The sequence below is a fragment of the Elgaria multicarinata genome, chromosome 1 (genome assembly GCF_023053635.1).
Source record: "Elgaria multicarinata webbii isolate HBS135686 ecotype San Diego chromosome 1, rElgMul1.1.pri, whole genome shotgun sequence".
Lineage (NCBI taxonomy): Eukaryota > Metazoa > Chordata > Lepidosauria > Squamata > Anguidae > Elgaria > Elgaria multicarinata.
Genome location: NC_086171.1, coordinates 27,685,339 through 27,699,856, shown reverse-complemented (window position 1 = coordinate 27,699,856; position 14,518 = coordinate 27,685,339). Strand labels below are relative to the sequence as shown.

General features: G+C 38.3%; 1 protein-coding gene across 2 annotated transcripts in view; it reads left to right on the top strand.

The window, feature by feature from the left end:
- KIF5B (kinesin family member 5B) overlaps positions 1-14,518 on the top strand; it is a 46,327-nt gene that overhangs the window by 17,721 nt on the left and 14,088 nt on the right. For both annotated transcript variants that reach the window (XM_063125279.1, XM_063125288.1), the window contains exons 9-16: positions 379-483; positions 852-997; positions 2,429-2,577; positions 3,170-3,363; positions 5,705-5,773; positions 6,523-6,729; positions 9,603-9,746; positions 12,733-12,921. In XM_063125279.1, the coding sequence (XP_062981349.1) occupies positions 379-483; positions 852-997; positions 2,429-2,577; positions 3,170-3,363; positions 5,705-5,773; positions 6,523-6,729; positions 9,603-9,746; positions 12,733-12,921 (1,203 nt within the window). The remainder of the gene's footprint in view (positions 1-378; positions 484-851; positions 998-2,428; positions 2,578-3,169; positions 3,364-5,704; positions 5,774-6,522; positions 6,730-9,602; positions 9,747-12,732; positions 12,922-14,518) is intronic.

Below are 14,518 nucleotides of genomic sequence, written 5' to 3'. Positions count from 1 at the left end.
GCTTGCGTTATGTTAAGCTTGTTTGGATTGTACGAACCGGGTTAGTATAAGACATTTTTCTTAATTGCTATTCCATGTTGCAGAAATAATATATAAATTAAATTATCTTACGTTATGGACTATTTGATTGATTCCCTAGTCTTGAAATTGTAGCATAGCATATTACCTGGTTGGGCCACTTATACGGCTGCATGTAATCTCTGCAGACACGCTACTCCATTTGACCTTCAGGAACAACTTCTGGGGTGGGGGCTAAGGTGTTTCAGTGGAAAGGGATAGAAAGATCACTGCACATTATGCATGACAATTTAGATCCAGGCCAGAGTTCATAAAATAAAAATTGATTTTTTTAAGCTTTCTTAAAACTGTTTATTTTAGGTTAGTAAAACGGGAGCAGAAGGTGCTGTCCTGGATGAAGCTAAGAATATCAACAAGTCTTTGTCAGCTCTGGGAAATGTCATTTCTGCTTTAGCTGAAAACAGTGTAAGTCTATCACTTATTTTGAAAGCATTTGATGCAATTTATTTAATTACAGTTGTTTCCCCCTCCAACAAGCCATTCTGACTGGGTTTGGACGACATGACAGGTAGTGCCTGGGTTGGTAATTAGGCTATTGGCAGCCTGCATGCACTGCCAATTTAAACAAGCCACTGTCAGGTGAAAACTGGGTCTATGTAGAACATCTTCCTGGAAAATACTATTCTAAACTAGATGTTCATGTATCTCAGGTTGAGAACATATTAAATACCTTCCACTGCCCATAGTTTAACATTAAAAATACTTACTAAAAGCTCAGTTATATCCATATAATTAGTTTTGTAAACTAACTTAGGCAATCTATTTTCTTGCAGACATATGTTCCATATCGTGATAGTAAAATGACCAGAATCTTACAAGATTCACTAGGTGGCAATTGTAGAACCACAATTGTCATTTGCTGCTCTCCATCATCTTACAATGAATCTGAAACAAAATCTACATTGTTATTTGGTCAAAGGTGAGTGACAAGCTTAAAGAATATGGCTGTAGTATACAAACCAGGGAGATGTCAATGTGCTCCCATGGAAACCAATGTATCTTGGATTTCCCACACTCTTCTAATAGGTGGTTGTCACGTGCATACTCATAAAAGCAAACATCCTTGTCTAATGACCATTTCTCTAACAATGTTTCTTAAAAGCTTGTCAATATTTGATTGCTGGTTAAGTTCCTTTTCTTTTCAATGCATCAGTCATTGAGCTGTACAAATGGAGGGATGATGTACCTTCTGGGATGTATTGTTTGAGACTGATGCATTATTGGCATGCAGAGTCACTATGATATGACGTTCTAAGGAAAGAAAGTATAGCAGCACTCTCTGAAGCTGCATGGAGGTGGCAAGAAAAGAAAAATTGGCTGGAGGTTTGCTTTAATGACTGAGGAAATTGTAGATCAAAGTTGAAATCCTTGGTACAGATCAAAACTGAATTGCTTTGTGAACTGACAAGTCACCTAAATCCAGTTAGAATGGCTAACTGGGATGGGGGACCATGTTTGATGGCCTGCCCCTGGAAACTGATGAATCCGGATGGGTTTCTGTGGTCTCTTGGGAATTTTCCTGCAGGGTTAGTTGGCGGTCCTGCCATAGTCCCGGTCACTGCTTGGAATGAGGTATCGATATGATTGCTCCCAAACGTACTAGCCTATCTGGAGAGGATAGAACTTGCCTCAGTTGTCCATATAGTAATGATGTCCAGGATGGACTACTGTAATGCTCAGTATGTGAGGCTGCCTTTGAAGATGATTCAGAAACTTCAGCTGGTGCAGAATGTGGCCGGCCGGCTGAATGTTGGGGGCAGTTTGATTTGATTGAGCTTTAAAGCCTTAAACAGTTTGTGACTAAATTACTTGAAGGAGGACTACCTTTACCCATACCAGTCTGCCCACACTTTAAGATCAGCAAGAGACGCTCTCCTCATTTGCTGACCTGTGAGAGCAGTTTGGTAGGCAACCCCATGAGACAGGGCTTCTTCCACAGTGACCCCACATCTCTGGAATAAGTTGTCATTGGGGGTCCACTAGACTCCATTATTGCACGATTTTAAGAAGGCCCTGAAAACATACTATTCTCTTTGTCTCTCCCTTTATATATTTGCTGTCACTGCTGTTTCCTCATTGCTGTGTTTACTGTGTTTTAAGATGTATTGATTCCTGTTCTAATGTTGTTCCCCGCCTCGATCCAAAGGGAGAGGCGGGTAAGAAATAAATTTATTATTATTATTATTATTATTATTATTATTATTATTATTATTACTGTGTTTTTATTGCTCTTTAAGGCAGTATCTGTTTTTAGTAAGTGTTTTACTATTGTATGCTGCCTTGGGAGGGCTTCTGCCCTGACAGGAGTAAAGAAATATTTTAAATAATAACTTTTAATCTGCCTTTCTAGAGCCAAGACTATCAAGAATACAGTGTGTGTTAATGTAGAACTAACTGCAGAACAATGGAAGAAAAAATATGAAAGAGAAAAAGAGAGAAACAAGACTCTGCGAAACACTATTCAGTGGCTTGAAAATGAGCTCAATAGGTGGCGTAATGGTGAGTTATGTCACTGATCTTCAATGCCACATTTACTTTTGGTCAAGTGTGTAGAATAAATTGCAAATTAATCTAAAGTTCCAAGTCCGAAAAATCCCAGACCCCTCTCTGTATAGGTGTCTTAACATGATGCCTGAACCTAGGAGTTTAAAGTATTCTTCCAGTCTGTTTAAATGGTCTTACTCAAATGAATTCTGCTGGGATTTTCCAGAGTAGCACTGAAATAAAAAGTTCTGCATCTCGATTTGAAAACATCTTAACAGATACAGATATGGATCTATATTAAGTTCTACTTGGAGTAGATTGAAATTGCTTACTTAACTTGTCCCATTATTTTCAATGGATGTACTTCAAGTATAATTTGTATGTGATTCAAACCATGTAGCTTTCAGTTCTAATACTACACTATAAAAAAACCCAAACCTGCATTATATTAGAGCTGCAATGTTCAGTCTAGTAGATGCTATTACGTGTGTGGCTATAATCATCTTTCAGTGAAATTCTCATGCTAACGAAGCTGGCCTAATATTGAGTCAATTTGTAAAGCCATTTCCAGCAAATTGTGATATAATTGGGATTTTTTGTTTTAAAGGAGAGACTGTACCTGTTGATGAACAGTTTGACAAGGAAAAAGCCAATTTGGAAGCATTTACTGTGGATAAGGATATTACTATTACTAATGATACACCAACTGCTACTATTGGAGTGATTGGCAATTTTACTGATGCTGAAAGGAGGAAGTGTGAGGAAGAAGTAGCTAAGTTGTACAAACAGCTAGATGATAAGGTATGCTTATGTTCTATACTGCTTGACATCCTAGGATATCCAAACAGCTTACATAAAAAACACAGACAATAGAATATAAAACCTAATGTAAAAACAATATAAATTAATAAATACATTAAAAACATTAAAACAAGAGCAGTAAACAGCATAGTTGATTACAAGTCAGGGAAAGCCTGAGTAAAGAAATGTGTTCAAGGTATGTTTGAAGCTTGCCTCAATTTTAGTGTACTTTAAATGATCTGGTACCATATTTGCTCAGAGTGAAAATGTTTTAGGCTGCAGTCTGGTGATGCTAATATAATATTTCTTAGCTACCTTTCAAGACTATAGTCTTTCCTAGGTGGCTTAAAATATAAAACAATAAAATGCTGCAAAAGACGCCATAAATTTAAACTCTTAAAATAAATCAGTTAAAATAAAATGCAATAAAATATAATGCAGTTCAAATAAGAAACAGCAGCAAGTACATTGAAATCTTTGCAATTAAAGGCCAAATGAAATAAACACCTCTTCTGTGTTTTTAAACACCTCTTCTGTTTTGAAGAAGGAAGCCATGGAAGAAGCCAGCCATTTATCTCTGGTAGGGAATTCCAAGGGATACCTCAGAAGTAAGCGCATTGAGTTCAGTGGAACTTACTTTGGGTAGACATATATAGGATTGCACTATAAACTGCTCCGGACAAAGAAGAATAGTACATCAGTCCACTGAGAATTAAGTAGAAGGAGAAGATATTTTGGCAGCAGCAGTTTTGAAATTAACTGGGTTCTAGCATGAATATTGAGTACTAATCATGAGAATCCAGTGTTAATAAAACAATGGGGTGGGTCTAGACCTAGGAGCAGTTCACACATAATGACAACCCATGAGCTTCAAAACAACAAACCCTGGGTTAACTGCTCAGTTATTGTTTACTACAACTTTATTAGATTGTAAGCCTATGCGGCAGGGTCTTGCTATTTACTGTGTAATCTGTACAGCACCATGTACATTGATGGTGCTATATAAATAAATAAATAAATAAATAATAATAATAATAATAATAATAATAATAACAGTTGTTTTGCATCTAAACAGCAATCCATGTTCACTTGTTATGCTGCACAACCTACGAAGGAGCCGATCGTGGGTTATGTGCTAAAGTGGAAAAGGCGGGTGCACTTCCCTGACAACCCATTGGTCAGGCCTTGTTCATAGTCATATTTAGAGTAGACCTATTGAAATCAATGGGACTAAGACTGTATTGATCCCGCTATTACGTTGGCCAATGTCTAAGATACTGTGGCTTAAAGCATTTTTGTGGAAAACTTCCTTGCCCTTCACGTTTTACTCTACTTTCTATTACATTCTTAGATATGGCTTTATCAGTATACAGTTCCATTCTTCAATTTTCCAGTGATCTCTATGCTATTTAAAGAAAAACATTTGCTTTTCAAATCACGCCTATTACATACCATGGCCATTAATTTATCTGTACATGTACATGCAATTTCTAAAGCCTTAAATAACCACACACTAATAGATGGAATTGTTGAATCCACCCTGTGTTTAGCCAAGACAATTCTGGCTGCTGTTAATAAGTGCATAATCAAGCTTTTGTTCAAAATATCTGGAACATAATTCAACAATATAGTTTTTAACTATGCTGTATAAAACTGTATAGCATATTGCATATCAGTTCACTCTATTAGTTTACCTAACTTCCAATAACTTTGTACAACTTTGTAGCATCATATTGCCTATATGCCAGCCCTGCTGACAATCACCTTATTTTTTTCTTCTTTCTTCCCCATCTCCTTTTCCTTGTGTGTCGTGTCTTTTTAGAAAGTAAACTTGCAGGTCGGGACTGTCTCCTCTCTCCCTCCCCCCCCCCCCCCCTGATTTGACTGAAAGGTGTTCTGGGAGACTTTTTAAATTGATAATATTTTAAATAAATAAAATAATATTTACATTTTATAACTGAGCTTTCTTCAAGGAGGTGCTAACTGAAAAAGGGTGCTTTTATATTATAGATTCTTGCCACACTCTATCTACACTAAGTCCATATTAGAAAAATGGAGTGCTTCAGAACAGCATATCATTGGCTTGAGCATTCAATCTGGAAGTTCAATAGGATCTAAAGAGCACCTCCTTGCAATATTGTAAACTGCTTTGTGAAGTGCCTTCATTTTCAAAATAGGGTTGTTACTTGACATGAGGGATACAGAACTAGTTGCAGGGTGGGGGTGGTTTTTTTTAGATTTAAACTGTTTTCTCTAAATTTGAGGCAGGGTCAACACTTTTAATGAACTGTGATATTTTTTATGAACTCCAGAGAAAGGACATCTTTCTTTTTAAATTCAGGATGAAGAAATCAATCAGCAGAGTCAACTGGTAGAAAAGCTAAAAACACAGATGTTGGATCAGGAAGAGGTGAGCTTTGCCATTTCATCTTTTGGTGACTGTAGAGAGCAAATGATCACAATGCGCAGTAATGGCATTAAATGAAAATATTTGCATAGGTTAGTGTTGTTAAGAATATGGCTGCTGGTTACTGAAGAATGGGAAATGTAACTCACACTATTAGTACTTTGTAGCTTGTAAACATTTCAGAAGGATGTTCCATATTCAAATTAGGCCACTAATTTTAAAAGGGTTCCTATTAGCTTTTCTGTGTAGTGGCTTCAGAAACACCACTGATAGCAGATCTCTAGAAATCCCAGAGCTTCCCAGGTTTTAAAATAGTGGCCAATTTCACTACAGACTGTTGGCATAGAATGAGTATTTATTATAGGACTAGCAAATAAGCCCGTCGTACGACAAGTGTAGAGGAGCAGTCTGGTGAGGAGGTTAGTAGGTTTTGGCCCCTCTGCTAGGCTGGAACCTCCTGGCAGTTATCTTTCTTCGAACTTCCCTAGAAGGCCGCAGTTCCGAGAAACGTCCTTAGATGGCGCCAGAGGGCAAAAACTATAATTGGCTTGGAGGAGCAGTCTGGGCTTTTCTATATATAGATATGACCAAACATAAAATTTTGGGGAAATGGTTAGCTGCTAAAGAAACAAACGAAAAAGGATAATCAGTAGCAGTTAATTGCATTAAGGTTTCTGAAATGAACAAAGTGACATTTGCAGTTTAGGAAATTGTGTGTTAAAACACACAATTGATGTAACTTCTGTGTGTAGCTCCTAGCATCTACCAGGCGGGACCAAGACAATATGCAAGCTGAACTGAATCGTCTTCAAGCTGAAAATGATGCCTCTAAAGAGGAGGTAAAAGAAGTGCTCCAAGCCCTTGAGGAGCTTGCTGTCAACTATGATCAAAAGTCACAGGAAGTGGAAGACAAGGCAAAGGAATTTGAGCTGCTTAGTGATGAACTGAATCAGAAATCGGTAAGAAGCCAGGAGAAGGAGTTGATAAGTTTCTGTAACATAACTCTTTTGTTGTTGTATGATTGAACAAATGTTAATCAGTGTTAATCTTCAATATTTTTTTTTTTTGAAAAACTAGAAAAGCATAGCCACAAAAATATATTGTTTGTCATTCTTATATTTTGGTTGTGCTCAAACTCCTTGTACATTTTAGGAGTTGAAATTCTTTGGGTTTGAGCCAATTTATTACCAGTGTATTCTCATCCTTTAATGGGAAGTACCTTAAACATGGTGTGTGCCATTTGAGGCAGCAGTGTTGCTGTGCTGGCAATTAACTCGGAATTGAAGTTACAGTTGGCACCATACTTAATTCTTATTTTTCTGTTTTGTGCTTTGTTAATGTTTGAAATTCACAGAATCTGTAAGAATAATGCAGTTAATCAGTTCTCGAAACTGCTAGATAGGCAGCCTAAAAAGATTGCTCATGCGTCACAGACCGTTGAAAGTTAATACAACAATCCATTTCCAAAATATTATTGTGAATATTTCTCCTTCAGCCCAATTTTTGGGATCCCCCCAAACCACGGATCCCCCCATTCAGCAGAGTCTCCTGACTCATTGACCCTTTTTGTAGGATCACAGTGGCTCACTGTGTCTTCTTTAAGCCATGATGAGTTGCGGTGTGTGCTGGACGTTTTTTGAGTATCCAAGGAGTTGTGGGGAGTGGGTTAGAAGCCTAGAACAGGCCATATTTTACCTCACACAAGCCCTGTTGCCTGGGCTTGAATGTCACAACAACCTATAGCTGGGCTTAAATTTCAAAATGGTCCCCCCCACACTCAATAGCCCATTGAGGCTTAAATAATCCACAGTGGCTTTATTTGATCAAGTGAACTGGCTCTCTGTGTAATATTTTCAGGGGGCTGGAGAGGCTGCCATGAGAAGGAGAGTACAGGGAATTCTGCTTCAACCACTGTAGTTGATTCAGATTAAATCTGGATCCAGCCTGTTGTCTTGTTTTCTGTTTAATATAGTGTTGTGCTTCCAGGAGGGAATCAGGGTACAGAATATGGAAAATGTATTTTGTAAGATTTTAAATTGCCCCATGTAGAAATAGCGAAAAGGTTTCTCAGTTGGTTAATACAAATTTTGGACAATATTTAAAATTTTTATGGATATTTGTAGTTTACTAGCTAGCATAACTAAACATAGGTCACTGCAAAACTGTACTGTGTTGAATGAATTTTATTGTCTTGCACTGTTAGAGAGTTGCTCCTAAATTCCTTTCTACTAGTAGCATTGTAATTATAGCCAAGCTAGAAGATCTTGATTTAAATTGGAAGTCTGCATTTGCCATCCAGGCTTTCAAATAAGCAAATTTGTTAGAGCAAGTTGAAGTATTACTAATTACATGATACAGGATTTAGAATGTTGTCTATCTGTGGTTTCCTGAAAAGTATTAACTTCAGGCTTGGATAATAAACTATATTCCTCTCTTACCGTGTATTCATGAATGCATGTTTGACCAAGTTTGTGTAACTGCTCAACTGCATTTCAAAGTTTGAATCATTCTATTTTGTGATATCTATGGATCCCAGAGGTCTCCATACACAACTTCCCAGAGGGTTCCATATAATTATGTGTTGCGCCATGGACTTGTTCTGTCTTGTCTGATTTTCGTTGGCGCATCAAGAAGCCCAGCGATGCTACACTCTATAGCTTCTGCTTGGAAAGAATGGATGGGAGTTTAGGATTCTGCATCCAGAGCATATAATGCTTAACAGAACCTGCCATTCTTAAAACGTTAAATTCCTAGCCATTTTTAAATAGTTGTGTGTGTACCTATTTATTTATTTTCTATGTAAGATCAAGATAGTTTTATGTTGAGTATGGAATCTCTTATATTTATATAAACACACACACACAGCCTTCTGAATAAATTGTTAGCCATGATAAATTTCTCAAGCAGAAATCTATATATTTTGCTCTAGTTCATTGGAGCTCACACTCTTAGCAGCAGATTGTGCATGCTGGGTTGACAATCAGTGTTTGAAAGTCCCTGAATAAGGCTGTAAGTAGTTAACAGATCTAGTAATCACTTCTTTTTTGTATATGGAGAATCTTCTTTAAAATTATAAGATGTAATTTACTCTGAAGTGAGAGACTTTATTTATGTAGCAGTTTGTTATAGCAGAAGGCAAACACTAGGAGCAATGTCCTGTACTTCTGCTGTTCCTCTGCAAATTCGCTCATGCAACAGGAACTGGCCGTTCAAAAAATATCCCTAGAAACCAACACCACACTTGTTTCCGGAACTCCTTCTGGGAGTTCCATTGACTTGTCCTGTTGCGGCAATTAGTTTTGCCATTCATTTCTGGATGTTTCTGAAACAACGATTTCTCATTGCAGTAGTAGTTGGGCAGTATAGAATGCTACTCTATAGCCCAGTATTTACCAACTATTGGCTCTTAAATGCCAAGAGATGCCCCGAACTTCTTGCTGATTTGCATTAATTTAACATCCTTTGGGAGGTTTCTGCAGTTTTTGGTTTTGGTTGTCTTTTCACTCTGCCTCCCAATCTTAAATTAACTTATTAGTCATTTGTTGCTTCTTGCTTATCTTACCAACTATATTGCTGCTGCTGCTGCTGCTTCTCTAGGCTACATTGTGGAAAGCATGTATTTGTAAAAACAAACCCTAACACCTTTGGGTTAAGCACATGCATACTTCAGCAAATAACGGATAGCAGCTTGAATAACACTTGTTGTTCTTGGGATTCTGTTAGACACCTTGGTTGAGCCTGGTTGCTGTGAAAATATTGATTGGGTAGCTGTATACATTCATAATTTTTGCGCTATATGTTTTTTATTTGACACATCTTACTCTTGTTCCAGGTTATCTTAGCTAGTATAGATGCAGAACTTCAGAAACTTAAAGAAATGACCAATCACCAGAAAAAACGGGCAACGGAAATGATGGCATCTCTATTAAAAGATCTTGCAGAAATAGGAATTGCAGTGGGAAATAATGATGTAAAGGTAAGTTTTAGCAGAACTACATCATGAATCATTAAAATAGCAAATTCACATGAGGTCTTGCTTCCCCTATCTTCTTTCCTCCCCATATCCTGGCATTAGAAATGGTCAGAGATTCCATACATATGTAAGAGGTAGATAATTTTATTTAAATCTGATCTTTTGATAGTTGAAAAACAATCATAAATAAATACTGAATTTCTTTTTTTTTTTTATAATAATTTTTATTCATTTTCAACACTATATAAACATAGATAAACATTTCCAAAATATAACTGAAACAAACACAATAAGAAAAAAAAATACATCAAATATCTGCTGCATACATATTGAATAATTGTTGAGTACAAATATCAAAAACTATTACATATGCCTTATCACACTACAACATCTTCATTCTTAACATAAAAGTGCACCCCCCACCTCGGGATCATTCTTGAGTCCAAAATCTAATCATTTCTTCTGCTGGTGGTTTCCCACTTCCCTTAGTAAACACGAACACTAGGAACTGTTTCCAGATTCCTTCGAACTCATTTATTTTAGTTACGCCTTTTCTCCACTTAATATTGCATGTCAGTTTATCATTAATGGCTATGTCCCATACTACTTTATACCATTCCTCAATAGAATATTCCCCTTGGATCTTCCAGTTCCTAGCTATCATAAATACTGAATTTCTCTTACTTAAAAATAGCTGTTATAATTAAGCCTCATCATGAACACGGTAAACCTACACTTCAGGTGCAATCCTATGCAATCCCATGGCTGGCTGGGGCATGCTGGGAGTTTAGACTTCTTTCTGTCTAAACATGCATAGGGTTGTCCCATTAGTCTCATAAAAATAAATTAATGGCTCTGTCACACTTACACATTGTGCCCACTTACACAAGTATCACACATTGGTAGGTAATTCATTTGATATTCATTATAATGTTTCATCTCATGAAACTGGCTCTGTCCAGACTACCAGCTCCTGGTTCTTGAGAATTCTGAACTTTTGGTTTCTGTTTCTCTGACTGAGTCCAATCTGCAAAGACACTGGCTGGATAGAATTGTTCTGTGCTTATGTGGTGGTGGATCTGGGTCAAGCAAGCAGTGGCGTTAAGAAAGACAATATCGCACAGTGGATAAAATTATTTTTAAATCAGAAAAATGGGTTTAGCCGTTTATATTCCATATATGCTAAATCTCTCATATATTAACATTAATAATTTAATATTAAATCTAAAAGTATACCTGGATACAGTTAATCTCTAAACTGAATCAACGCCCCCAATTTTATGGCCCATTCATATGTAATGTCAGCAAATGGTGGGTTGATTAAACCATGATTTGCCACAGCGCATGCTGAGCAGTTGCCACCACCATTCTGCATAAGCAACCACTGATTGGAGGTTGCTCCATGTCATCCAAACCCAGAAACTATAGGTTAGTTTTGGATTAAAACAATTGGGTCATAGAGTTAAAGGAGGCCTTTCTATCCAAATGAAGAACCAATGTAACCATTTTCAAATGTGAGTATTTTACACTCTTCCCAAACTTAGGCAGGCATTTCATTTTTACTTGATGAAACTAAACTGCTCTAGTCCGCCCAGTAACTATCAAATTTTGCCTCAACCTATCTGTTATGAGTATTTCATTTTTGTTTCCTACTTAGTTCTTGTGAGGGCAAGGCTGGGCCAAGTCAGAGTGAAGCAGAAAGGAGCAACAATGGAAGGAAAAAAGACAGAATTGTCCAATGTGCATCTCCCTAAGTTCCCATGCTTAGGCTCCTCCCCTATAACCAGATGTCTGGGAGTAAGCCCCACTGAACTCAGTAGAACTTATTTATGCACAGACATCTATAGGATTGCGCTGTTGACTTCAAACTGTCGTGTGTTGTTCATAAAGTCCCTTTACGGAAAAATGTTAAAAGACATTTCCTCTATAAGTAAATAAGGAAAGCATGGAAAATATATACAGTGAGACAAAGAGATGCAAAGCTTCCTTGTAAAAATGAAACTAAACAATACTTTCTAATTGTGAATTATAACGGTTTAGTGTCAGACTTGCCTCATTGTTCAGAAAAAATATGAAAAGGTTTTAATGGATGACTTAAATCAATGCACAGCACCATGTACATTGATGGTGCTATATAAATAAATAAATAAATAATAATAATAATAATAATAATAATAATAATAATAATTTAAATTAACCTGCTCCTTTAAACCAATACACCCTGTTGTGTAAGTGAATATATTGGTTTGTTTACCTGTATTGGGTATATGATACTTACAATTTTATTACAGAAATATAAGGTGAAGCGCTCACTGGATTCTCTTCCGCAAAGTTCTTCCATGCTGAAATAACTTGCTTGATTAATTTACAGGAAATATTTCGGGGATAATTTTGGAAAGGTTGGGGATGCTTACTTACCATTGGCGGTGAACAGTAGCACATCCTTTAAAAAGGAAAAATTTAAAAATGTTGCTTGCTGCTTCTATAGCATCATTCAGAGGGTCCTTCTTGAGAAAATGACAGCCTGTGACTTCCTATAAGAGTTTAATTAATATATATATATTTATATATATATTTCTTCAGGTTTTAATGCTTTATTTATTTCAACAAAAATATTCAACATACTGCCATAAAACATATTCATTATACACTGTCAATTATTTCAGCTATTCAAGAGTTTAAAATATAATTTTAAAGTATAAAGAGTAGCTGCCATTTTCCACCATTGGTAATGAATCTCCCCTGAAACTTAAAAAAATATATATATCAGAGTGCCAGCCCCCGTATCTGTCACATGCAAATTGGATGGCAAATTTAGGGGAGAGGGGTCATCATTTTGTTACAATCATAATATAAAGTAGGGCATTATACAATCAAGTCATCTGGCAGGCACGTTGATAGGATGGAAATACTTTAAACTGTGAACGTGTTGCAGATCATTTGCTAACATTTCAAATGTTTGCAATTAATGGTAGTTCTTCCTTTTCAGCAACCAGAAGGAACTGGCATGATAGATGAGGAGTTCACAGTTGCAAGACTTTACATCAGTAAAATGAAATCCGAAGTGAAAACTATGGTAAAACGATGCAAGCAGTTAGAAAGTACGCAAACAGAAAGCAATAAGAAAATGGAAGAAAATGAAAAAGAGTTGGCAGCCTGTCAGCTTCGTATCTCACAGGTAAGTGACATTTGGCTCTGTCAATTAAGTCATTTCTGCCTCTTGATTCCAGAGTTAGCAGTTTGTTTTATGATAATAGGTCATTTTAAATTTACAATTATTACCAGTGGCACCTGCAATGAAATGTTGCAATGTGGAATTCTGCTGGTATTCAGGATTCCAGCCGCTCCATCCATTCTCCCCTCTCCAGTTCTTCTTCGTGGTCTCTATGCATCACACATATGGGCTTTGCGCCTGCGCAGAGACCAGACCGGAACCTTCTATAGCTGAGTGGAACGTTTTTGGGGGGAACCCCTCCCCCACGCTACCGCGCACGTCCATGGGGTTCCCGCCCTTACCTCTGTTCTTCGTCGTCCGCCATTGTGCTTAGACCATAGAACCAAACCTCTTAGCGTTTTCTCTTTAAAATCCTTTTTTACTTCAAATCTTTCCTCTTTTTGCTTATTTCTCACTTCTTAACATCTTTTCTTCTATCTAAAAAAAAAAAAAAAAATTTTTTTTAGTAGTTAGATTTTCCTTAGCGATTTCGATCGCGGCGCTTAGCCGTATGGCAGTTAAGGCCCCATTTCGCAAGTGTGTGAAATGTGGAGCTAAGCTCCCTCCAACTGACGGGCACTCCCTGTGCGTCCTGTGCCTAGGTGAAGGCCATAAAGTTGAGTCTTGGCTGAATCTTCGAGGATGCACAAAACGGCAGCCAGTAAGTCCGTTGATGACCATTGCACTGAGGTGCCTGAACATTCCAGAGTGGCTAATAGGGCTCAGATACCCCTAACGCCTGGACAAACGGCAGCCAGTAAGTCCGTTGATGACCGTTGCACTGAGGTGCCTGAACATTCCAGAGCGGCTAATAGGGCTCAGATACCCCTAACGCCTGGACGGTCACTGGCGAGTTCCGCGGCCAGGAAAATCTCCAAAAAGGCCCGGACTCCCAAATCTTCTTCTGAAATGGAGAAAAAGAAGAAGAAGAAGAAGCGAGACGCGGAAAAACCCTCGTTAGGGTCATCCCGCGCGGCGGAACTGGCTAGGAGTCACTCTACTCCTCCTGCCATACCGACCGCTTCGATACCAAGGCCTCCCTCGGTATCGAGATCCCAGTCGGTACCGATGGCTACGGTACCGACACATCCTCCCAGTCTATCGGAGGGCGAGTTGCGGGATTCGGCTTCAGCGGCCTCTTTCCGAGAGCCTGCCAGGCTGCAAGAAGTTCAGGGACTAATCCCTCTACCGCCTTCGCCAAGGCACACTCTAAGGCGTCAATGGGAAGGAGCTTTTCAATACTCTTATCCCCAATCAGTATGTGGTGACTATGTATGGGATCGATATCGCCCACAACAACGATACTTCCAGGGTGACCACCAGTACCCTCAAGAAGAATATTATGCGCACCCTCCGCCTACGAGGATGTGTCATCTACCGCTGCCTCCACCGCCCGCCCACCAAACGTCCACGGTGTCGACGCCTCGACACCGTACGCAGCCATCGGCATCGACTGCCGCGGTTACCACGGTACCGACGGAGCATGTAGACCTCCAGGTGGTTACAGTATCCTTGCCTGAGGATAATTACCCATCGGATTCTGAGTCGGGGTTGTCGGCTA